At 44.6% G+C, this 24,186-nt stretch overlaps 2 protein-coding genes across 2 annotated transcripts; both read right to left on the bottom strand.

Moving 5' to 3' along the window:
- Positions 1–17,924: 17,924 nt before the first annotated feature.
- LOC103109719 (ferritin heavy chain-like) lies at positions 17,925–18,831 on the bottom strand. The gene has a single exon (XM_007518833.2). It carries the CDS (start codon positions 18,700–18,702, stop codon positions 18,073–18,075), a length of 630 nt encoding a protein of 209 aa, XP_007518895.2. The 5' UTR covers positions 18,703–18,831; the 3' UTR covers positions 17,925–18,072.
- Positions 18,832–20,424: 1,593 nt separating this feature from the next.
- Positions 20,425–21,010, bottom strand: LOC103109718 (ferritin heavy chain-like). The gene has a single exon (XM_060183526.1). The coding sequence runs from the start codon at positions 20,992–20,994 to the stop codon at positions 20,425–20,427; it is 570 nt and encodes a 189-aa protein (XP_060039509.1). The 5' UTR covers positions 20,995–21,010.
- Positions 21,011–24,186: the final 3,176 nt, after the last annotated feature.

The following is a 24,186-nucleotide window of genomic DNA, read 5'->3' as shown; positions in this document are numbered from 1 at the left end:
GGGGAGAGAGATAGAAAGAGCAAGAGAGAGACAGACTTTCGAGCTGCAGATGAGGACTGAGGTTTTGAACCTGGCTGTTTGCACATTGTAACATGTGCACTCAACCAGGTGTGACACTGCCCAGCCACTAAACTCTTGTTTCTTGGAATTCACCCACTACCATTTGAGGAAACCCAAGTTAGCTTGTTGGAGACATGTGACCCACTCAATTGCCATTTTAGACCAACCCACTTCCGGTCAAGTTACCAGATAGCCGTAGCCATATGAGTAGCACCAAGTCCTGCAGAAAAACTCCCTAGCTGATCCCCACCCAATCTGATGACCCATAAAATCCTGAGGAGATGGATTAATCCATTATGATTTGGGATGAAGAAGTGAGAATGTTTAAATGATGGGCAAAGACAGTAGGCAAGAAAGTAGAGTAAGAGTGTAAATTTAGTTCATTGGCTAAGGGTACACTTGAAAGTCCTATCTGTTAAGTATTCAATGAGGGGAGAGAGAAGGAGGGAGGGGGAGGGAGAGGAGAGAGAGATGAGAGAGAGAGGAGAGAAAGAAAGAGGAGAGAGGGAGGAGAGAGGGGAGAGATAGAGGAGAGAGAGTGGAGAGAGAGAAAGGAGAGAGAGTGGAGAGAGAGAAAGGAGAGAGAGTGGAGAGAGAGAGGAGAGAGGGGAGAGAGAGAGGAGAGAGAGTGGAGAGAGAGAAAGGAGAGAGAGTGGAGAGAGAGAAAGGAGAGAGAGTGGAGAGAGAGAAAGGAGAGAGAGTGGAGAGAGAGAGGAGAGTGGAGAGAGAGAGGAGAGAGAGTGGAGAGAGAGAGGAGAGAAAGAGAGGAGAGGAGAGAGAAGAGAGAGAAAGAGGAGAGAGAGAAGAAAGAGGAGAGAGAAGAGGAGAGAGAGGAGTGAGGAGAGAGAGAGGAGAGAAATATAGAGGAGAGAGAGAAGAGAGAGAGGAGAGATAGAGGAGAGAGAGAGAGAGAGACGAAGCACTGCTCAGCTCTGCATAAGGTAGTGCTAGGGACTGAAAGTGTGGTCTCTGGGGCCTCAGACATGCTAACTGATACTCAGCCGAACTGCTGCCGCGGTACTATACTCATTGAATTTCAGTCCATTCAGTCATAATGGTTGGGTTTTTCTCTAGCTACATTCAGTAGTCTGGGTGCAGCTATTGAAAATGGGAGAAATGGGTTTAGTTAGAGTAGGGTTTGCTTCCCAAGCAAGCAAAACAAAGCAAGAGGATGAGGTAAGGTGAAAATGTATACAGGGAAGTCATCATCATTCACAGTGAGGTCTAACCTGGGAGGATAAAGGGAATCAAAGAATTCAGGGGAAGGAGAAATGTTAGACCACTTGATTGGATTTCCCCAAAGAGTTAAAGAAGGTTTTGGCATCAGGACACTGGGGTTGCTGATAAACTTCTATATTCCACCTATCTGACAAAAAACAGCTGACAGTTCTTTGAGAGAGACAAAATATCCAGAGCCCAGTGTGATGTTCTTTCTCTGAGAGGAAGGGGATAAGCACAGCATTTCTTTGATGTTGCTTGAAAATACTTGTGCCAGCCCCACCAGGGGCTTTGATGTTCATCTAGCACTTCTGACATCCTGACATCTGGACTTGTACTTGTCTGAAGCAGCAAATCGAAAGACTAGTCAAACTGATATTAAAAGAGTAAGGAATAAGGCCAGCACGTGCTCATATTGAGATGTTTGCTGCCAATTCCCCCTCTTGTTTCAGATTAATTCTCCTCCTCCTCCTCTCTCTCATAATTTATTTTATTATTATTTTATCATCTTTATTTATTGGATAGAGATAGCCCTCCCCCTTTCCCTCCCCTCCCCCCTCCCCCTTTCCCTCCCTCTTCCTATCCCCTTCCCCTCCCCCTTTCCCTCCCTCTTCCTATCCCCTTCCCCTCCCCCTTTCCCTCCCTCTTCCTATCCCCTTCCCCTCCTCCTTTCCCTCCCCTCCCCTCCCCCTTTCCCTCCCCCTTTCTCTCCCCCTTTCCCTCCCCCTTTCTCTCCCCCTTTCCCTCCCCCTTTCCCTCCCCCTTTCTCTCCCCTTTCCCTCCCCTCCCCTCCCCCTTTCCCTCCCCCTTTCTCTCCCCTTTCCCTCCCCTCCCCTCCTCCTTTCCTTCCTTCTTCCTATCCCCTTCCCCTCCCCCTTTCCCTCCCCTTTCCCTCCCCTCCCCTACCCCTTTCCTTCCTTCTTCCTATCCCCTTCCCCTCCCTTTCACCCGTCTCCTCCTCCTCTTCCCCTCCCTCTTTCTATCCCATCCCCCTCCCCTCCCTTTCCCCCTCTACCCCTCTCTCCCCATCTCCTCCCTCCCCCTCCCTCCCTCTTCCTCATATTTGACTTCAGTTCCCACAGGCCCTTCCATTTCTCAAACCAACTCTTCCTCCTTTCATAAGATTCAGCTTAAAGCTAACCATCTCCCAGAGAATGATCCAGATGATGGCTGTTTTGGCCAATGGGATACTCTTTCCTTCTTTTCTATACACTCTGCTTTCCACCCACATTCACATTCACATTCACAAACTAGAAGACCAGTGGAGGGGAAAGGTTTTGATATTACAAATGTTCTGCTCACTGTGGGCTGACCCATGTTTTCATTTGTGAAATCCTCTCAGGTAAAGCATGAATTTCCACCAGGCTTAATATTACAGTATTAATACCACAGTGGTTCTGGTTTTTTAAGGTTTTTATTTATTTACTTATTTATTTATTTTGCCTCCAGGGTTATCGCTGGGGCTCAGTGCCTGCACTATGAATCCATTGCTGCTGGTGGCCATTTTTGTTGTTGTTGGATAGAACAGAGAGAAACCGAGAGAGGAGGGGGAAAATAGAGAGGAGGAGAGAATGATAGACACCTGCAGACCTGCTTCACCACTTGTGAAGCGACCCCCCCCCCTGCAGGTGGGGAGCCAGAGGCTCAAACCAGGATCCTTCAGCTGGTCCTTGCGCTTGTACTATGTGCATTTAATCCAGTGCACTACTGCCCAGCCCCCTTATTATTTATTTAAAAATTTTTTTTAAAAATATTTATTTTATTTATTTATTCCCTTTTGTTGCCCTTGTTGTTTTATTGTTGTAGTTATTATTGTTGTTGTTATTGATGTCGTCATGGAGAGAGGAGGGGAAGACAGAGAGGAGGAGAGAAAGACAGACACCTGCAGACCTGCTTCACCGCCTGTGAAGCGACTCCCCTGCAGGTGGGGAGCCGGGGTTCGAACCGGGATCCTTATGCTGATCCTTGTGCTTTGCGCCACCTGCGCTTAACCCGCTGCGCTACAGCCCGACTCCCATTATTTATTTTTAATGAAAGAGAGACACAGAGATAGACCAGAGCACTGCTCATCTGTGGCTTATGGTGGTGCTGAGGATTGAGCCTGGGACCTCAGAGCCTTAGTCATTAAAAGTCTTTTGCCGAACCATTATGCTGTCTCCCCAGACGTACAGTCGTACAGTGATTCTGATTCTCATTTTGATCAGGTTCTCCATGTACATGTCACTTTCAGGCCTCTCCTGTTCTATCACCTAAGGAAGGCTGGACATTCTGTTTCCTCTCAAGCTGCTCTCCCTGAAGGCCACCATCCCTTAGCTGCTGGGAACACATCAAGTGGGTGAAATGAGTTTGCTTGACTTGGTCAGGAGAAAACTCTCCTTCTTTTTCTTGAACAAAATTAATATATATTAGATAGAGACAAAGAGAAACTGAAATGGAAGGGGGGATGGATAAAGGGGGAGAGAGAGAGGCTTGTAGCACCTCTTCACCACTTCTTCTTACCCCTGCCTCTGTCTTGTAACATCTTTATTTTTCAGTAAGCTAGAGATGGGGGGGCACGCTGGTGAACTTGGTTAAGTGTACATATCACCATGCACAAAGATCTGGGTTTGAGTCCCTGCTCTCCACCTGCAGGGAGGATGCTTCATGAGTGGTGAAGCAGGTCTACAAGTGTCTATCTTTCGCTTTCCCTCTCAATTTCTCTCTGTCCTGTCAAATAAAAATAAAGTAGAAAAAAATGGCTGCCAGGAGTAGTAGATTCATTAATACTGGCACTGAGCCCAATGATAACCCTGGAGGCAATAAAAAAGTAAAGAAGGTAACAGCAAAGCAGTGCTGTGTGGCCTTCCCTGTGAAGATCTGAGGTTTCCTGAAATCATTAGTTCAATACTTTGGAACCACTCACCCAAGGTCCTCGGTTGTTGCTAAGTGCTTTTGAATCATTGGGTCCCTTGTGTGAGCACCTCTTCTGTGTCTGAGTACTTTGAGGGATGACTGTTGTCTTTCACGTGCCCCTTACCCAAGGCAACCTGTCCCTAGAATGGGGATAAACCCCACACACTTCAGGCCTCCTTATCACCTCTTCCAGTAGGTTCTTTTTAGGGATGTCCAGTGATGGTGTGGGAGTTTTATCTAGGCAGAGGCAATTCAGCTTGTGAAGAACAGACCCTGCAGAAGAAATTGGGAGGGGAGCTAGCTCAGCTAACTTACTGGGAAGAACCAGGGATTTCTCCGGATTTGGTGTCCCCAGATTTACTGTCACTGAGTCAGTCCTAGATCTACACCTGTAGTGGACCAGACTGGACTTGCCTGAGAAAATGTCATGTTAATGACTGCTTATTATTACCTTTCAAGACTACACTTAACCAGTCCCAATGGCCTCCTTCTTTGGTTCTCCTAAGTATTTACTCAATGAACTTCCAAAAGCTTCTAGACTCCCTGTATCCATGACCATAACCTGTATATCCATAACTTCATTTTCCATGTGTTCTTTTAAAAATATCTATTTATTTATTTGCATATGAGAAAGACCACAGTACTGCTTGGCTGTTGCTTAAGATGGTTCTAGGGGTTCCCTAAGAACTCTGAGCCTCCGGTGTGTAAGTCTGGTATGCTATCACTGCACAATCTTCCTGGCCGTCCTTAAACTCTAGCTTACAAAGTCTGCTCCCTGCCTCCACCATTCTTCCCTCAAGATCCTCCTAGACTGGGTCCCTGCAGGTATCAGGCTGAATACAAAGGAGACCGAGGAGGAAAGGATGCCCCCTTGTGGAAGACTATCTCTTTCCTTCCCAGATCACAGAGGTAAGGGGTTTACTCAAGATGGGGGGGGGGTGCTCTAAGGAATAAGAGTCCTTAAGGTAAACAGAGCCATGGTTCCCTTTCCTGTGAGCTGGTTGTGCTCTTGAGAGGGCAACCAAATGGCCATCAGACTGGGCAACAAGGGTTTAGTCAACAGAACCACGACAGCAACCAGATTAATGATATTCTGCAGACAATTTGTTTTTTTTTTACCTAATTTATTTATTATTGGATAGAGACAGAGAAATTAAGAGGAGATGGGGAGATAGAGAGACAACCAAGTGCACATAGTACTAGGCACAAGGACCCGCACAAGCATCCCAGTTTGAGTCCCCAGATCCACCTGCAGGGGGGTCACATCACAAGTGGGGAAGCAGGTCTGCAGGTGTCTATCCTGTCTCCCCCATCTCTCTCAATTTCTCTCTGTCTTATCCAATAAAATGAAAAAAATGGCTTCCAGGAGCAGTGGATTTATAGTACAGGCACTGCATCCCAACAATAACCCTAGAGGCAAAAAAAAGAAAAAGAATATTCTACAATGGACCCAGGAGGTGGCTTAGTGGTCAGAGTGCCTGCCTTCCATGGAAGAGATACAGTGTTGGATCCCTAGCTCCATATGAGGACAGAAACAGAGGGAACTCCATGAATGATGGATCAGTGCTTTGATATCTCTCCCTATCGCTTCCTCCCTCCATTCCTCCTTCTCCTCCTCCTCCTCCTTCTCTCTCTTTCTCTTCCTCTCTCTGAAAATATATCATAAAAATTGAGTTGGGATGCCTCTCAGCCATATTGTGCTTGCACCAAAACCTGGGTTCATGCCCCAGCACCACATTTTAAAAGAATAGTATGCAATAGAGAAGAAAATCAAAAAAGAAGGACAGAAGAAACTAACTATAGATAATTCTTGTGAGACATATTAGACCCAAATGGAACAGGCAGTGCCTATGTGCTCAGAATAGGAAAAGATAGACTGACCAAGTAGGTGCCAAGTTGTCATGAGAGTTGTGGCATCCTTACCAGCTATTGGTGATATCTGTTTTGCTACCACAAGTTTCTTTCCCTATATACTCTGTCTGATAGAGCAGGTGCATATTGGTTGCAGGTATCTTAGTCATGGGTCCTCATACCATACAGCCAGTGGGGAAAGTCAGAAAGGAGTAGGCGAAAACAGTAGAGGGAGAATGGACATGCTATAAGACACAGGATTCAGGCTGTGTGATCCTTCAATCTTACTAGCATTCTTTTACTCTTCCCCTCTCTACCTCCCCCACCCACTTTCTTGATTCTCACTATTCTAAATTATTCATCATCTAGTGTGATATTTGAGCATCTGACTCTGATCTGTCAACTTTTGATCTACCTGCCTGGCGATGCATTTGAATATTACAAAAGCATCAAGGTAATTTTGCACCAAGCTGTGCTTCCATGGTGTAATGGTTGTCACTTTTGCCTCAAAGCTCTCATCATGATACAGAATGGTAACAAAAGATGAAAAAAGGAGCTGAATGTTTTGACCAACAACAGGACACAGACCTGACAGAGATGCCTGTAGATTGAGCTGGAAACCTGTTTCTTTCGACAATCAGCAGCCAGAAAATAGAACCCAAGGACACAGAGTCACCTCTCAGATATCACCAGAGGCCCCAAGACCTATGATATGCCCTCCCAACAGACAGGAACCACCATTTTTCTGGGACAGAAACTCCATTCCAAGTTACTGATGCCTTTACTTACCATCCTACTTGATACAGTCAAAATCAAACAGCACACGTGTGAATACCTGCAGGGTGCAGTAGGTAATTTAAACCACTGAAGAGGCACATTTGGTGCCTAAGTCACTTTGCTTGCATGTCATGTACTTTGGTGAGTTGGAGAATGTATATACTTTAAAGTGGCAACTGTGACTAGGCTCCATATGAAGGTTCCTATGGGAACAGGGCCCAGTGTGGCCAGATAGGAAGTATTTTTAAGAGAAGCCCAAAAGATAGCATTTTGTGATAACTCCTCCAGTTAAAATCTCACCAGTTTGCCAAGATCACTGTTTTAAAATACCATTTTTCCAATAAAAGCTACTAGGACTCCTTGGAAAAGTGACTGATTCTAGGGCCAAAGCAGAGCAAATATATCATAAGCTTGGAGCATTTTGTAGGTACAGAAATGAAATACTAAACACAACACACACACACAAATACATGACAACACACACACATGACAACACAAACAGCTATAGGACTGTATTAAGGGGATACCCTGAGCCAACTGAAAATATTCCCAAGGACCATGCCTGGAACAATTTGAGGTCCAAAATTAATAATGTACTGCTGGACTGCAGTCCAAGGTAGTAAGTAAATCTGTACAAGACCATACTGATGTAAATAAATGACTGAATAAATGCATTGATGAATGGGAGAGAGGGTACAAGTTTTCCTCTCAGAAGAATTCCAATCTTATATTTATTTGTTTATTTTCCCTTTTGTTGTCCTTGTTGTTTTTTATTGTTGTTGTAGTTATTGTTGTTGTTGTTGTTACAGCTGTTGTTGTTGCTGGTGAGAGCAGAGGGAAATCGAGAGAGGAGGGGAAGACAGGGGGAGAGAAAGATAGACACCTGCAGATCTGCTTCACTGCCTGTGAAGCAACTGCCTTGCAGGTGGGGAGCCAGGGGCTCGAACCAGGATCCTTACACAGGTCCTTGCGCTTCGCACCACATGCGCTAAACCCGCTGTGATGCCACCTGAGTCCCCAAGAATTCCTAGTCTTACAACCCATCAGGAGGTAGGGTTTAATTCTTCCTACCTTTGTGGGCAACTTCGATTTAGTGACTCACTAAAGATTGAAAAGAAATTATGGTAACTTTGCAGGAGAAATTTAGCAAACTCCATCTTCACCAGCTGACCAAGGTCACCATCACCAGTGATCAATCATGTGGGCAATGCATTACCCTCAAACCCATAACTCCAGCACAACCATAAGAAAAAAGGGGGGAAAAAGCACACCTTAAATGTTTTGTATTGTTAAATGGGAATATGGGGAATGTTATGCATGTACAAACTATTGTATTTACTGTTGAATGTAAAGCATTAATTCCCCAATAAAGAAATAAATTATTTTTAAAAAAATTAAAAAAAGATACTGAACCTGGGGGAAAAAAAAAGCTTTGGACTTTGAAGCATGAAGTCCTAAATTCAATCCCTGGCATGTACCAGACCATCACATGTACCAGAGTGATGGTCTGGTTCTCTCCCAATCTCTTCCTCCTCTCTGACTGAATAATATTAACAAATAAAGTGTTTTCCTTTTATTTATTAATGAGCGGGATAGAACGAACCAGAGCGAGTGAGAATATTACTCTCACACCTGTGATACCAGGGACCAAATCCATGCTGATGATCTAAAGCTTTATCCACTGTGCCACCTCCAGGGTCATAGTCAGTGAGGGAGGGAGGGCAGGAGAGAGAGAGGGAGAGGGAGAGAGAGAACCAGAGCACCACTCGGGCATATGCCATGCCGGGGACAAAAAAAAATGTTTTCAACACACACACATGCATACACGCATGCACATCCACAGAGAGTATGTGCAGTGAAGACTGTGGCCATTTGATAATCTATACATAGATCAAGTCATCATATCCTACACCTTAAATATGTACAATATCTGTCACATCTCCATAAAACAGGAAGAAATTATTTCAAAAACCTTTGACTTATAAATCACTTTTTTCTTTGTTTCATAGGACACAGAGAAATTGAGAGTGGAGGGGAGATAGAGAGACAGAAACATTTGTAGTATATGCTTCACTACTCCTGAAGCTTCCTTACTGCAGGAAGAGAACAGGGGCTCACACCTGGGGTCTTGAACATGGTAATGTGCACACTTCACCACCACTGCCCAGCCCCCTGTAAACCACTTTTTAAAAATTTTCTTCTCAGTGGTCCAGGAGGTGGCACAGTGGCTAAGGCACTAGACTCTCAAGCATGAGGTCCTGAGTTCAATCCCTGGCAGCACATGTACCAGAGTAATGTCTGGTTCTTTCTCTCTCTCTCTCTCCTATGTTTCTCATTAATAAATAAATAAAATAAAATCTTTAAAACTTTTCTCATAATTATTTTTAATTTTATTAGTGATTTAATAATGATTAACAAGATTGTGGGATGAGAGAGGTACAATTCCATACAATTCCCACAACCAGAGTTCCACATCCCATTGCCTCCATTGGAAGGTTTCTTATTCTTTATCCCTCTGGGATTATGGACCAAAGATCTTTATGGGGTACAGAAAGTGGGAGGTCTGGCTTCTATGATTGCTTCTCCACTGGACATAGGTGATGACAGGTAGATCTATATCCACAGCCTGTTCCTATCTTTCCCTAGTGGGGTAGGACTCTGGGGAAGTGGGGTTCCAGAATACATTGGTGAGGTCATCTGCCCAGGGAAGTCAGGTTGGCGTCATGGTAGCATATATTGTTTCTTTTGAAGTCATCCCATAGGTCTCTCTTGTTGTTTTCAGTATCTCTTAGTCTCTTTTTGAGATCTCTTACTTCTTTTTTAGTTGTCTCTAATCCATCCTCGATCTTGCTAATTCTGTCTTCAACCTCATTTTTCTATTCTCTCTCCCCTCTTCTGTTTTCTGGAGTTCATCTATTTTGTTATCCTGTTCTGATACTGTTTTCGCTTGTTCAGCTAGTTGTGTTCTTAGCTCAGCTATTTCAGCTTTCAGCTATCTAATAACCTTGAGATAATTAGTGTTTTCTTTCAGAGTCCCATTCATTGTTTCTGCATTTCTGATTACAATTCATTCAAACTCTTTACTCACTCCTGTGATTATTTCCTTAACTAGTGTTTGGATGTTGACCTCATTATTTTGTGCCTCAGCCTTTGGGGAAATTTTAGCTGGACTCTTGTCCTGGTTCATTTCTCCAATATTTCTTCTTGTTGGTTTAACCATTTTATAAAATATGTTATGTGGTCCCTTTCTCAGTACTTTTCAAGTTACTGATCACTCTTGCATGGATTGACTTGTGTCTAAGTAAGGTACTTAAAGAGTTCACAGTTGTGGAAATTGACAGTTGTTTCAATATTATTTTAATCCCTGAATTGGAGCACAGTGGCTTAAAAGCCTCTTTTGTTCTTTTTCTTCCCTTAAGGCTAAGGGAGCCTGAGGGCTTTTAAACTATAAGTAGGCTTCTTAGCTTAATCCCTCACTACTGACCAAGAGATAAGGCAGACTGGGGCAGAGATAATCCAATGGTTATGCAAAGAGACTCTCACAGCCCTACAGCTAGGCCACCGAGGTATAGATCTTCCCCAGAGTTTCTTCATTAATTCTGTCCCCTGGTGTCAGCACAGGGCCTCCCCGCCGCTGCTCCAGATTCTGAGAGCAATAGCAATGGAAACTCACAGTTGCATTTCGTGAGCCTTAGGGGAGTTGTCTCCCTTCAGCTGTCTTTTGGTGAAACAGACTGAAGGTGGTGTCTGAACTGGTAAACTGCTGGACTGTTACCAGCCACTTAATCTCTCTCTAGGCTTCTCTCTGTCCACGAGCTGTTGGTATGCATGAGACCCCTTCTGTTTCATTGGTTTAATCCCCCCTGCTTAACACTATTCTATTTACATAACCACTTCATTCTATTTACATAACCGCTGCTAACAAGCACCACCCTCCCTCCAGGGCATTGGTTCAATCCCCACTGGTTCATGATATGGTTTTTCTGCCCCCTCTCCTTGTCATACCCTGATTTTCACCAGTCACTTTTCTCTCCACCCTCTCTATGTCACATCCTGTTTCCACCCTACTTGGCAAGTATATATAAAGACAGCATTGTGAGTTTTATGGTACCTTGAGTTTAGCTTAGCTCGGCTTAGATTGTGCTGCGTCCTGCATGAATAAAGAGATACTGCCTATAGCTCAACCATGAGTCCCTGGTCATCTGTTACCCGCCCGTGAAGCCAGCCGGTGAAAACAACATAGCCCGGCGAAAACAACAACGAGCCACACATGTTACACTCACTGGTGATTTGGTGGGTTCCTGAAGTTGTTCTAGTCCTGTCTTGTTGCAGTCCCAGGTGGTTTCCTTTGGTATTCCTAGTTGATCTGGGAGAGGAGAGGAGAGAAATACAGCTCCTGCTGCTCCGTAGCCCCACCTCTGGAATGGACTCATGTCTGTTTGTATTTAGCGCAGAAACCTGTGTCACCTCTTCATCCCTGTCAGTCTGAGCTCACATTCCGTGGTCATAGCTAGGAACATTCTAGGCTGCACTCATTTCATAACCAGTCTTCCTCCAGTGGCAGAGTATGTTGACCCAGCCTCCCTTCAGAGAGTGGGACAGTCCCTACCATTGTTCTACATTGAGGGAAAGGTCCTGTAGAGGCCCACAAGAGAGTTTATGATATTGTTCCTGATGAAGATGACCAGTGATAGTGAAGAGGGGAATCTGTTAGAGGTCTAGGTCCCTCGTATCTATGTGGGAATCCCAGGATTCCGTGACTAGGGCCCTGGATGATGGGGTGGCCTGGTAAGTGACCAAAAGGGCCATCATTAGAGTGGGCTGATTCAGCTTTTGTAGTCCTTACTTTATCTGACAGGGTTAGACTTAGAGTGATTAAAGGAAGTGAAATAGGAAGTAGGTGAGAAGGTTATCTTGGTCTAAGTAGATAATATTTGATTCAGTATTTTATGGTGTTTGTTTTAGGCCTTTATACTTGCCTACTGCACTTATAGAGTCACTGCAAACTATTCTTACTCTGACTCATTGGCATCTCCTACTATTCTTCGCAGCAGTGAGAGTATTGGTGGCACAACATGTCTTGAGGGGATACTCTTCTAGGGCCTCAAGAGTTTTCTTCCTCCTCTGTGATCTGGTTCTGCTGAGTCCTGAGCACAGGTGCAGACAATGACAATGTGGCCAACATTGATTAGAAGATTCATTCCAAATTCAAAGAAGTTAAAATGTATTTTAATGGGGGAGGGGGTGTTGGCACACCTGGCAGAGCACACACATTATTATGTGCCAGGATCCCAGTTCAAGCCTCTGGTGATGCAGGTCTCTCCCTGTCTCTGTCTCTGTCTATATCATAAAAGAAAGAAAAAGGAATAATATGACCACTGGTAACAATGGAGTCATCTTGCAGGCATTAAGCCCCAGTGATGGTTATAAAACAAACAAACAAACAAAAAACCTGATAGTAAAAAAGAAAGAAAAAAGTCTACACCTGGAAATCAATGAGATGAGATGATGAGATAGAAGAGCCTCCATAACAACCCAGAACTTTTCCTCCATACTGGTCTTATACATAAAAGAATGGCCTTATTGTTTTAAAGATAATGACAAAGATAAAGATAAAGCTGGGCAGTGGCACACTGGCTTAAGCACACATAGTACGAAGTGCAAGGAGATGCACAAGGGCCTGAGTTCGAGCCCCCACTCCCCACCTGCAGCAGGGATGCTTCACAAGTTTCAGGTGAAGCAGGTCTTCATATGTCTATCTTTCTCTCTTCTTTTCTATGTCCCTCTCCTCTCTCAATTTCTCTCTATCCTATTGAGTAAAATGGAAAAATAAAAGGGGATGGAGGGGAAATGGCTGCCAGGAGCTGTGAATTCATAGTGCTGGCACAGATCCTTAGTGATAATATCCTGGAGGCAAAAACAAACAACAACAACAACAAACACACAGGCAGAAAGAACCTCCCCCCACACACACACACACAACGTCAAAGTTTGCCTCAGTGCAGTAGAATGTAAGCTGGACCCTGAGTTGCACACATAGCATACAGCACACTACCCAAGTGAACTATTTCACCAGTCAGAACCCCTCTCTTTGCTTTTCTGGAATTTGCTATTCTCAATCCAAATTTATACATGATTCTGAAAAATACACTAGCTGTTACTACTGTGCTTTCTCTCTGTGCCTCATTCCACTTTTTTTTAAGAGCAGAGGATATTTAGTTTCCCATATCCTTGTGCTAAGTGTCTGCATACCCCTCCTGCCACCCACCCATGTCCTGGGTACCCAGACCCCCAGCAGCCCATAGTCCTTTGTTTGGCTGCAGTACACCCCATCCAATCCAAGCTTCATCCTGTGTTTCCTTTTTCTTGCCTTGATTCTTAAGTGCCACCTACAAGTGAGTTCATTCAGTAGTTGTCCTTCTGTCTTATTTCACTTAATATGAATGATCCCTTCAAAAATATTTATTTTACTTTTAATGAGAGAATAGAAAGGCAGAAACACCAGAGTATAGCTCAGCTCTGGCTTATGGTGGTGTTGAGGATTGAATCTGGGACCTGTGGGGATTTAGGCATGAAAGTCTGGTGCACAAATCACAGTGCTAGCTCCCATGCCCCCTCATTCCAATCCAATGTCCGCCTTGACTAATGAACCAAGGCACACATTTACCTGTTCAGTGTCCTAACACTTTGCTAATCACTCTCATTTTGCCTGGACTTCAGCTTTACTGAAACAAATTCACCAACAAAATCTCTCTGAAGCTGAGCACAGGCCTACAAACAATTTGTAATAAAACTTTTTTATTGTTTTAAAAACCTGGAGCATAGCATCACTTCAAAGATTAGCAAGATGCCTCCTACTGAATACCTGATTTTCTATGTCTCCAGGGCTTCTGAAAATAAACTGGAATTTCTGGCAAATGAAAAAAAAACAATTAAATGGAAAACAAATAAACCGGAAATGTAGAACAAATTCCAGGAGTTGAGGTGATTCAGGAGAAATTAATGGCTGCTTTGTGCTGCTTGTCACACGTTTCTGAGGGGGGAGAAATACTTTTCCTTCTTCTGGAAAATGAAGTACAAGTTGTCAGTGACAACCATCTATTAAGAAATTTCCTTTTGTGATAGAGTGAGGATTTTTCCCCCAGAGGTAAATTATTCAGCATAGTTCATTTGAATCCATGTTTGAGCCCGAGATGAAGTTATCAATTTTATCATTTTCCCTCAGCCTGTCCTGATATTATCATTGCCTGAAATTCTGGTACCCATGGCAACAGCCACTGTTACAGATATCATTCCCCCAAGCAGCAGAACATGACCTGTGACTGACAGCCATCCAGCTGTGCTTCCCAGAGTGGCGTTTTCCAGATCAGAAGCCCAAGTCACAACTCACTCCATGTGGGAGTGGGGCTGCAGTGGGGCTACAGTGGGGCTGCAGAAAATGACATCCTCACAAGGAGTTTTGTGAACTCCAGTTGAGATGCCAGAGTAGGGAATGATGGGTGACAAAGTCTAAGACACTGGAAAGTGCAATATGGCTCAATTAATTGGCCTGAATGCTTCTTACCTTAAAAAAATTATTTTTTAACATTTTATTTAATTTTGATTAGATATAGAAATTGAGAGGGAAGGGGATAGTGAGGGAGAGAGAATGAGAGACACCTACAACACTGCCCCACCTTTTGTGAAGCTTCTCCCTGAAGGTAAGGACCAGGGCCTTGAACCCATGTCCTCAAGCATGGTAGTCTGTGTGCTCAACCAGGTGTGCTACCATCCAGCCCCTCTTTTTTTCATATAAGTCAAAAGACTCTTTGTAGACCCCAATTTTGGATACAAAAGAAGGATCTAGAATGTTCCCTTTGGTCTTGTAGAAGAACAAGGAGAGACACAGTTGAGCTGACTCTGTAGACTTCCCTGCCAGGGGTTCCTAAAGAGAAGCTTTGGGATCTAACACCACAGGTCATAGCTTGTCATAGCTGCTGGAGTGCTATCGCAGTTGACTTTGTGGGCAAGTGCAAAACGCACTCTGTCTATGCCTTAAAATAAAGACTGAGACACTGAGAGTCATGAGCAAAGCAAAAGTTTTATATATACATACATATATATACACACACACACACATATGGGTGCAAGGGTGTAAGCCAGCAAGCACACCAAAGGCAATCTTCAGAGCCTTTTAATACATTACTGGAAATGGAACAACCTGTCCTCTTCCCCTTTGGTGAGAGGGAATTGGCTCACAATCTAACCACGTTCAGGAAAAGGGGATGGGAGCGGATATTAGGAGGGAGCTGGGGGTCTACTATAGTGGGAAAGGAAGTGCAAGGAAGGGGATTTTGGCCGGGACAATGTGGCTATAATGGGAAAGGAAGAATGAGGAGGGTGCTGGGAAGTCTAAGCTAATTTTGAAGAAAAACAAGGCATGATTGTAGTCATGTAGACATGTAAAAGTAGTCAGACTGTAGTCAGACTGGATTGGTAGACATCAATGAAAAGGCTACAACCAACTGGGCTGTTTCTTACAACTTTAAGTCTCACTGGTAAGGAAGTCCTTTCCCAGGTATTTCTGGGAATATCTGCAATATATTGCCTTTAGGTTCATGATTAGTCAACAATTTGTTTGGCTTTGTATGTTAACTCTTCTTTCAGCCACCAGGTTCCAGATGCTAACATGATGCCAACCGGACTTCTCTGGGCAGATGACCCCACCAGTGTGTCCTGGAGCCCCACTTCCCCAGAGTCTCACCTCACTAGGGAAAGAGAGAGACAGGCTGGGAGTATGGATTGACCTGTCAACACCCATGTTCACTGGGGAAGCAATTACAGAAGCCAGACCTTCCACCTTCTGCACCCCATAATGTCCCTTGGTTCATACTCCCAGAGGGATTAAAGAATAGGAAAGCTATCAGGGGAGGGGATGGGATACAGAATCCTGGTGGTGGGAATTGTGTGGAGTTGTGCCCCTCTTATCCCATGGTTTTTGTTAGTGTTTCCTTTTTATAAACTAAAAAAAAAAAAAAAAGATAAAGGTGTAGACAGACTTCTCATCCTCCTGGGGACTCCCTCTGAATCACAGGCGAGGGGCAGATGGAATACAACAGCATCTTGTTGGCCAAGACTGAACCAGACTGCAATGGGCCGTAAACTCTAGTGAAAAGGCAACGGTAGCCTCTTGGCAGAACATCCAGGCTTCTCTGCGAAGCCTTTGTGGAGCTGAATTTGCAGGTCGAACGTGGGTGGTTTGCAGCCACCCCCTTCACCTGTTGTGCCTGGAGGGAGGCTGGGGGTGGTGTACTCTCCAGGGGGATTTCCAGCCCCCAGGCCTTCCCAGGCAGTTAGTGCCAACTTGACTGCCTTGTGGGGTGGGGGGAGGTGTGTAGGGAAACTGCTTCAACGTGGGGGTTCAGGTGTGCAGGCGTTAACTGCCTTCCTGTGAGGTACCTTCCCTCATTGTCCTTCACAAGAGGATTTTGGCTGAGGTTGAGAAGCCGTCCCCTCCCTAGGCTGGAATGCACAACTGTAATTAGGTGAGAGACCACAGCCATCAGGACTGTATTTAAAAGTGATGGGGATTTCCCTCCCTGGGCTGGTTATCTGGCTGAATTCCCAGCTGGTACAAATGTAAATACTGCTTAACTCATAGATAGATCTTCAAGGGAAATGGACACATCAGGAGACCTATGTTCATGTCCATATTCTGTAGCCTCATACCTGTGAGATTGCCCCTTTGCAGGCATGGTCCTAATGCCTGCCCTTCTCTTCCTTCCTAAGGTTCTCATAAGCAAGACCTTCCACCTTTTGCACTCTGAAAAAGAATTTTGGTCCATACTCCCAAAGGGATTAAAGAATAGGAAAGCTATCATGGGAGGGATGGGCTACAGAGTTCTGGTGGTGGGAGTTGTGCGAAGTTGTACCCCTCTTATCCTATGGTTTTGTCAATGTTTCCTTTTTATAAATAAAATTTTTTTTCAAAAAGGATAAGGAATGGAATGGATGAGATATGGAACTCTGGTGGTGGGAATTGCATGGAATTGTACCCCTCTTATCCTACAATCTTGTCAGTCATTATTAAATCACTAATAAAAAAAAGTTGAGCCCTTCTCTAGGGGAAAAAAAAGTAAAATGTCAAGTAACCAGGAGGTGGAGAACCAGATTGAGTGCTGCCTAACGTCCTGGGGTTCGATCCTTTGCATCTCATGTGCCAGAGGCAAAGTGATACTTTGTTCTCCCTCATTAATAAACATGTCTTTAAAAATAATTCAGAGGGAACAAGCAGTGTTGCACCTGGTTAAGCACACACTTCAGTGCATAAGGACCCAAGTTCAAATCCCTGGTCCCCACCTACAGGGGGAAAAGCTTCAAAAGTGGTGAAACAGGACTGCAGGCATCTCTCCATCCCCTCTCAATTTCTGTCTCTATCCAATACTAAATAAATTGAAAAATTTTAAATTTTTAGAAATGTAATTCTCCCACCTATGAAATCTTATTTTGTATAACATTTAAATCACAAAAAGGGAGGAAACTGTAAAAATGTAAATAAAAAGGCTTGAACTTGCAGGGTACTTCTGCTATTTAAGTTTGCTGATCCCTTGGCTATGGAGAAGCTAGCCTAACAGTCCTTTCTCATTACCAATGTAGCCCAGGGTGAGCTTGCCAAAGAGTTAAATTAGCTTGCTACTGAGAGTCAACAAACATTAACATCTGTAATGTGATAGTCATTTCCAGTCCCCCACCCCAGCACTGCTCAACTCTAGTTTATGGTGGTGTGAGGGCTGGAATTTGGGGCTAGGGAGCCTCGGGCATGATAGTATCTTTACACAACCATTATGCTGCCACCCCCCACTCTGATAAAGCTAAAGACCCCTTTTATTTGGATCTCTGCCCAATTCCAATCCCACACCTTTCCCTTATTCCCCAGAGGCTACATGCATGCACCCTCTAGCACCCAGACCACCCAACCTCTCATGCCCATGCTGTTTACTAGAGGGAGTTTCATGCTGTGCTTTCCAGAGGCCCCTAGGATGCCTCTTCCTGCATCTCTGGAGTCCCAAGAGATGCCTATACAAACGGCGTGGGTGGGTAGAGAAATCCAAATACATGTTTGGCACATACGAAGCAAAGATACTTCATTGTTTCTGAAGCAAATCGAAATTTATTGGAAGAAAATAGTAGGTAACTCAAAGAAAATACTGGAACAAAGAGCTTGCAACTGCAATACTGCTAGTAGGCACTGCCAGCATGCTGACCGTGACCGAGGGAGCGAGCAATGAACTTGGCTCAGTTGTTGGAGTCACCGCTGCCCAACGTGAGCCTATCAAAGAGGTACTCTGCGAAGATCTGTTCCTCCACCCCCATGTTGCGCAGGTTGATGATGTGGTCGCCCAGCTCTTTGATGAGCTTGACTTGCTCGTGCAGGAAGAAGCGCTCTAGGAAGTCACGCAGGTGGGCATCGTACAGGTCGATGGCCAGCTGGTGAATACTAATTAGCTGATCATTCACGTGCTGCTCCCGGTTCAGGGCATAATTCAGCGCGTTCAGGCCGCTATCCCATTCAAGCTGGTCCGGTATGTTGATGTCGGATAACTTGATACGGCCCCCGCGCAGAACCTGTAGCTGCATCATCTTCTCAGCTCGCTCCCTGGCATTTCTGGACAGGCGTAGGAAGAAGCGGGAGAAGTGCTTCAGGGCCATGTCGTCGCGCTGGAAGTTGTAGCCCATGGACAGGTAGATGTAGGAGGTGTGAAGCTCCAAGTTGATGTGCTTGTTGACTTCGTCCTCGCAGGAGCTGTCATAGTTCTGGCGCACCAGCGAGGGCGGCGGCGATGGTGTTGACTGCGAGGTTGTTGACTGCGAGGTTGATGACTGCGAGGGTAGCTGCTCAGAGGGCTGCAGCTGAGAGTCCGACATGGCTGCCAGAAGCGCTCCTGGGGGGCGCGACTCGGTGCTGCAGGGACCCAAGACTGCAGGGTCCGGATCCAGGCGCCAGTCGGGCCCTTGGAGCCCTTCCCTGCTGGCTGCGAGGCCAGAGGCAGGCGGGTTTCTGTGTTAGATGGCCAGTGGCTGCTCTGGGGTAGCACCAGAAGGCATATTTGGTGGCTAAAGTGAAGCTGGAGGGGAAAGAGACTTTATGAGGAGGGAAGTCACTGCCTGGGCGTGGGGCGGGGCCATTCAAGGAGGAGAGCCAATGAGGGGCCAATGGCCTGGGGCCCCACACACAGCTGTGTTACAGGTTCCTCCTCTCTCCCACAAATGTGTGAGGCCTGAAACCTGGGCAACTGTGTCGAATGTCTCAAAGCCAATGCAGCACTATTCAGATATAATTCACCTGCTACAAAAATCCATCTTTAGAAACGAAACACTTTCATGGTTGGTTTTTTTTTTTTTTTTCCCCTTAGAGATAGTCTACAGCACTGAAGCTTCAACATGATATGGTGGCCAGACTCAGATTTGGGTGTCACACTTGGCAAAGCAGAGTGTCATGATTTTTAATGTGGTTATGGGGTTGTAGAACCATCACCTTAATCTAATTTCAGAACATTTTCATCTTTCCAGAGTGAAATTCTCCACCCTTGGGAGTCACACTGATGCCCCTCCCTTCAAGTCTTTGGACCACTTATTTATACTTTTGATGATTCTGTACTTTTCTCAAATAAATGGGATCATGTAGCCTGTGGCTTTCCCCCTCTTCATTATTCTTTGATTCACCATGTTTTAAATCTTTGTCCTTTTTGATTGCTGAATATTATTCTATAAGGAAAAAGCATATTTTATTGTTCTGTTCATTGATAAACGTTTGTATCATTTCTGTCTTGTGGTTATGATGGTATTGTGGCTAGAAATATTTGTGCAGAATGTTGTGTAGATACTATTTTCTACTCTTTTTGGTACATACTTAACAGTGGAAATGCTTTGTCATGTGATGAGTTTGTCATATTTTCAGGAGCTATCAGAATGTTTTCAGAAGTGCTTTACATTCCTACCAGCAATGTCTGGAGGTTACACTGTTATTGTCTGGCTTTTGTGTGCCTGCGTGTGTGTGTGTGTGTGTGTGTGTGTGTGTGTGTGTGTTCTCCCCCCCCTCCCTCCCCAGAGCACTGCTCAACTCGTTTATGATGGTATGAGGGACTGAACCTAGGGCTGGGGAGCTTCAGGCATGATAGTATCTTTACACAACCATTATGCTGCCACCCCCCACTCTGATAAAGCTAAAGACCCCTTTTATTTGGATCCCTGCCCAATTCCAATCCCACACCTTTCCCTTATTCCCCAGAGGCTACATGCATGCACCCTCTAGCACCCAGACCACCCAACCTCTCATGTCCATGCTGTTTACTAGAGGGAGTTTCATGCTGTGCTTTCCAGAGGCCCCTAGGATGCCTCTTCCTGCATCTCTGGAGTCCCAAGAGATGCATATAGAAGCGGCGTGGGTGGGTAGAGAAATCCAAATACATGTTTGGCACATAGGAAGCAAAGATACTTCATTGTTTCTGAAGCAAATCGAAATTTATTGGAAGAAAATAGTAGGTAACTCAAAGAAAAAACTGGAACAAAGAGCTTGCAGCTGCAATACTGCTAGTAGGCACTGCCAGCATGGTGACCGTGACCGAGGGAGCGAGCAATGAACTTGGCTCAGTTGTTGGAATTACCACTGCGCAATGTGATCCTGTCAAAGAAGTACTCAGCTAAGCACTCATCTGGGGCCCCCATGTTGCGCAGGTTGATGATGTGGTCGCCCAGCTCTTTGATGAGCTTGACTTGCTCATCCAGGAAGAAGAGCTCTAGGAAGTCACGCAGGTGGGCGTCGTACATTTCGGTGGCCACCTGGTGCAGATAAATTAGGCTCTCGTTCACCACCTGCTCCTGGCTCATGGCTTTATCCAGCGTGTTCAGGCTGCTCTTCCAATCGAGCCAGTTCGGCTTCTTGATGTCGGATAACTTGAGACGGGCCCCACGCAGAACCTGTAGCTGCATCATCTTCTCGGCTCGCTCCCTGGCATGGCTGGACAGGCGCAGGAAGAAGCGGGAAAAGTTCTTCAAGGCCACGTCTTCCCGCTGGAAGTAGTAGGCCATGGACAGGTAGATGTAGGAGGTGTGGAGCTCCACGTTGATGTGCTTGTTGACTTCGTCCTCACATTCAATGTGGTAGTTCTGGCGCACCAGCGAGGGCGGCCACGAGGGTGGTGGCGGCGAGTCCAACATGGCTGCCAGAAGCGCTCCTGGGGGGCGCGACTCGGTGCTGCAGGGACCCAAGACTGCACGGTCCGGATCCAGGCTCCAGTCGGGCCCTTGGAGCCCTTCCCTGCTGGCTGCGAGGCCAGAGGCAGGCGGGTTTCTGTGTTAGATGGCCAGTGGCTGCTCTGGGGTAGCACCAGAAGGCATATTTGGTGGCTAAAGTGAAGCTGGAGGGGAAAGAGACTTTATGAGGAGGGAAGTCACTGCCTGGGCGTGGGGCGGGGCCATTCAAGGAGGAGAGCCAATGAGGGGCCAATGGCCTGGGGCCCCACACACAGCTGTGTTACAGGTTCCTCCTCTCTCCCACAAATGTGTGAGGCCTGAAACCTGGGGCAACTGTGTCGAATGTCTCAAAGCCAATGCAGCACTATTCAGATATAATTCACCTGCTACAAAAATCCATCTTTAGAAACGAAACACTTTCATGGTTGTTTTTTTTTTTTTTTTTTTTTTTCCCTTAGAGATAGGCTACAGCACTGAAGCTTCAACATGATATGGTGGCCAGACTCAGATTTGGGTGTCACACTTGGCAAAGCAGAGTGTCATGATTTTTAATGTGGTTATGGGGTTGTAGAACCATCACCTTAATCTAATTTCAGAACATTTTCATTTTTCCAGAGTGAAATTCTCTACCCTTGGGAGTCACACCGATGCCCCTCCCTTCAAGTCTTGGGACCACTTATTTATACTTTTGATGATTCTGTACTTTTCCCTAATAAATGGGATCATGTAGCCTGTGGCTTTCCCCCTCTTCATTATTCTTTGATTTATCATGTTTTATTTTATTCTTAAAAAATAAAAATAAAGGAAATTCAGTGGTCACCTTGCTTTCTCTTCTGCCTCAGTTGTCCCTCTGGCTTCCTTTTAGAATGCTTGACACATGTAATTACCCAGAATATCTTTCTGAAAATCCATAGCATAAACACTCATTATATATATATATATATATATGTGTGTGTATATATATATATATTCAAGTAACATTCACATTTTTCTTGCATAGGATTCCAGAGGGAACATATTCAATATAACACATCTAACTTTAGTAGATATTAGAATTTATTTTCATCAAACACAACACTAATTCATAATTCATACAGTAGTGACTTCATTTTTTACTGCTTCTATAAGGATACAGCACTTTTTTATTATTTTAACTTTATTGGGGGATTAATGTTTTACATTCAATAGTAAATACAAATTTGTACATGCATAACATTTCTGTTTTCCACATAACAATACAACCCCCACTAGGTCCTCTGTCATCCTTTTCTAGGACCTGTACTCTCCACCCCCACCCCACCCCAGAGTCTTTTACTTTGGTGCAGTACACCAGGATACAGCACATTTTATTGTTTCATCCATTGATGAACATGTGCATTATTTCTGTTTTGTGGTTAGAATGACTATTGTTGCTAGAAATATTTATGCACAAAGTGTTGTGTAGATACGTATTTTCTACTCTTTTTGCTACATACCTTACAGTGGAATTGCTTGGTCATGTGAAGACTTTGTCATATTTTCAGGAGCTATCAGAATGTTTTCAGAACTGTTTGCACAACTTTACACTCCTACCAAGGATGTCTAAAGTTCCAACACTGTTATTGTCTGCTTTTTGTGTCTGTTTTTGTTTTTGCCTCCAGTCGCTGGAGCTCGTTGCTCCTGGCTGCCATTTGCCCCCCCCCATTTAATTAGATAAGACAGAGAGAAATTGAGAGAGGATGGGGAGATAGAAAAAGGTTTATCTGCTTACAAGATTCCTACTAATGAACTATAGTCTACTCTGATGCTCATCTCAGTTTGATTGAGAGAGGATAGAGAGATAGAAGGTGAGAAAGATAGACACCTATAGACATGCTTCACTGCTCCTGAAGTGGACCCTCTGCAAGCTGAGGGTGGGGGCTCAAACTTTGGTCATTGCACTTGGTAATATGTGTGCTTAACCTGGTGCACCACTGCCCTGACCCCTGTTTTTCTCTCCTTCTTTTTTTTTATTTGAGGAGTTTTTTCTGCCCTTCACCCAGCACTGCTCAGCTCTGGCTTATGGTGGTATGGGGGATTGAACTTGGGACCTCAGAACCTCAGGCATGAGATCCTGTTTGTATATTCATTATGCTATGTACCTCCCCACTTCTTTTTTGTTTTGTTTTGTTTTGTTTATTGTCAGCAGAGTTATTGCAGGGGCTTGGTGACTGCATGATAAATCCATCATTCCTGGTTGTCATTTTTTTCCCCTTAAATTTTTTTATTTGATAGGACAGAGAGAAATTGAGAGAGATGGAGAGATAGGGAAGGAGTGAGACAGAGAGACACCTGTAGCACTTGCTTCACCACTTGTGAAGCTTCCCCCCTGCAGGCGGGGAGCAGGGGGCTAGAATATGGGTTCTTGCACATGGTTACTTGTGGGCTTTACTAGCTGCTCCACCTCCTAATACCCAGTCATTTTAGGTCTCTTTTTTAAACTAAATTTATTTTATTTCTTTATTTAATTTTTATTATCTTTATTTTTATTGGATAAAGACAGCCAGAAATTGAGAGGAATGGGAAGATAGAGAGGGAGAGAGACAGAGAGACACCTGCAGCCCTGCTTCACCACTTGTGAAACTTTCTCCCTGCAGGTGGGGACTAGGGGCTCAAACCCAGATCCTTGTGCACGGTAACATGTGTGCTCAATGAGGGGCGCCACCACCTGGCCCCCATTTTAGGTTTCTTAAGGGGAATGTAAAATGGTCTCACATTGTGGTTTGGATTTGCTTTTCCCTAATGACTACTTATGCTATTGTACTTATTGGTCATTTGCATATCTTCTCTAAAGAAATGTCTATTCAAATCCTTTGCCCATAGAGGTGTTTGTTTATTTGTTGTTGACTTGTATGAGTTTTGTGTATATTCTGGATACAAGTCTTCTGTCAGGTACATACTTTGCAAATATTTTCTCCCATTTCATTTTTTGTCTTTTCACTCTCTTAATGGTGTCATCAGACTGCTCAGCCATCCTGATACCACATTAATACTGTCCTTTAGAACAACCTTTTTAATTATAATGAAGTCTGACTTGTCTACTTTTGTCACTTGTGCTTTTGATGTCACATTCAAGAAACTATTGCCTACTTTGGGAACACAGATTTACATCTAGGATTTTGATTAAGAATCTCAGTT

Source organism: Erinaceus europaeus, chromosome X (assembly GCF_950295315.1).
Source record: "Erinaceus europaeus chromosome X, mEriEur2.1, whole genome shotgun sequence".
Lineage (NCBI taxonomy): Eukaryota > Metazoa > Chordata > Mammalia > Eulipotyphla > Erinaceidae > Erinaceus > Erinaceus europaeus.
The sequence above is the reverse complement of the archived record's forward strand: the minus strand, read 5'-3'. Positions and strand labels throughout refer to the sequence as shown.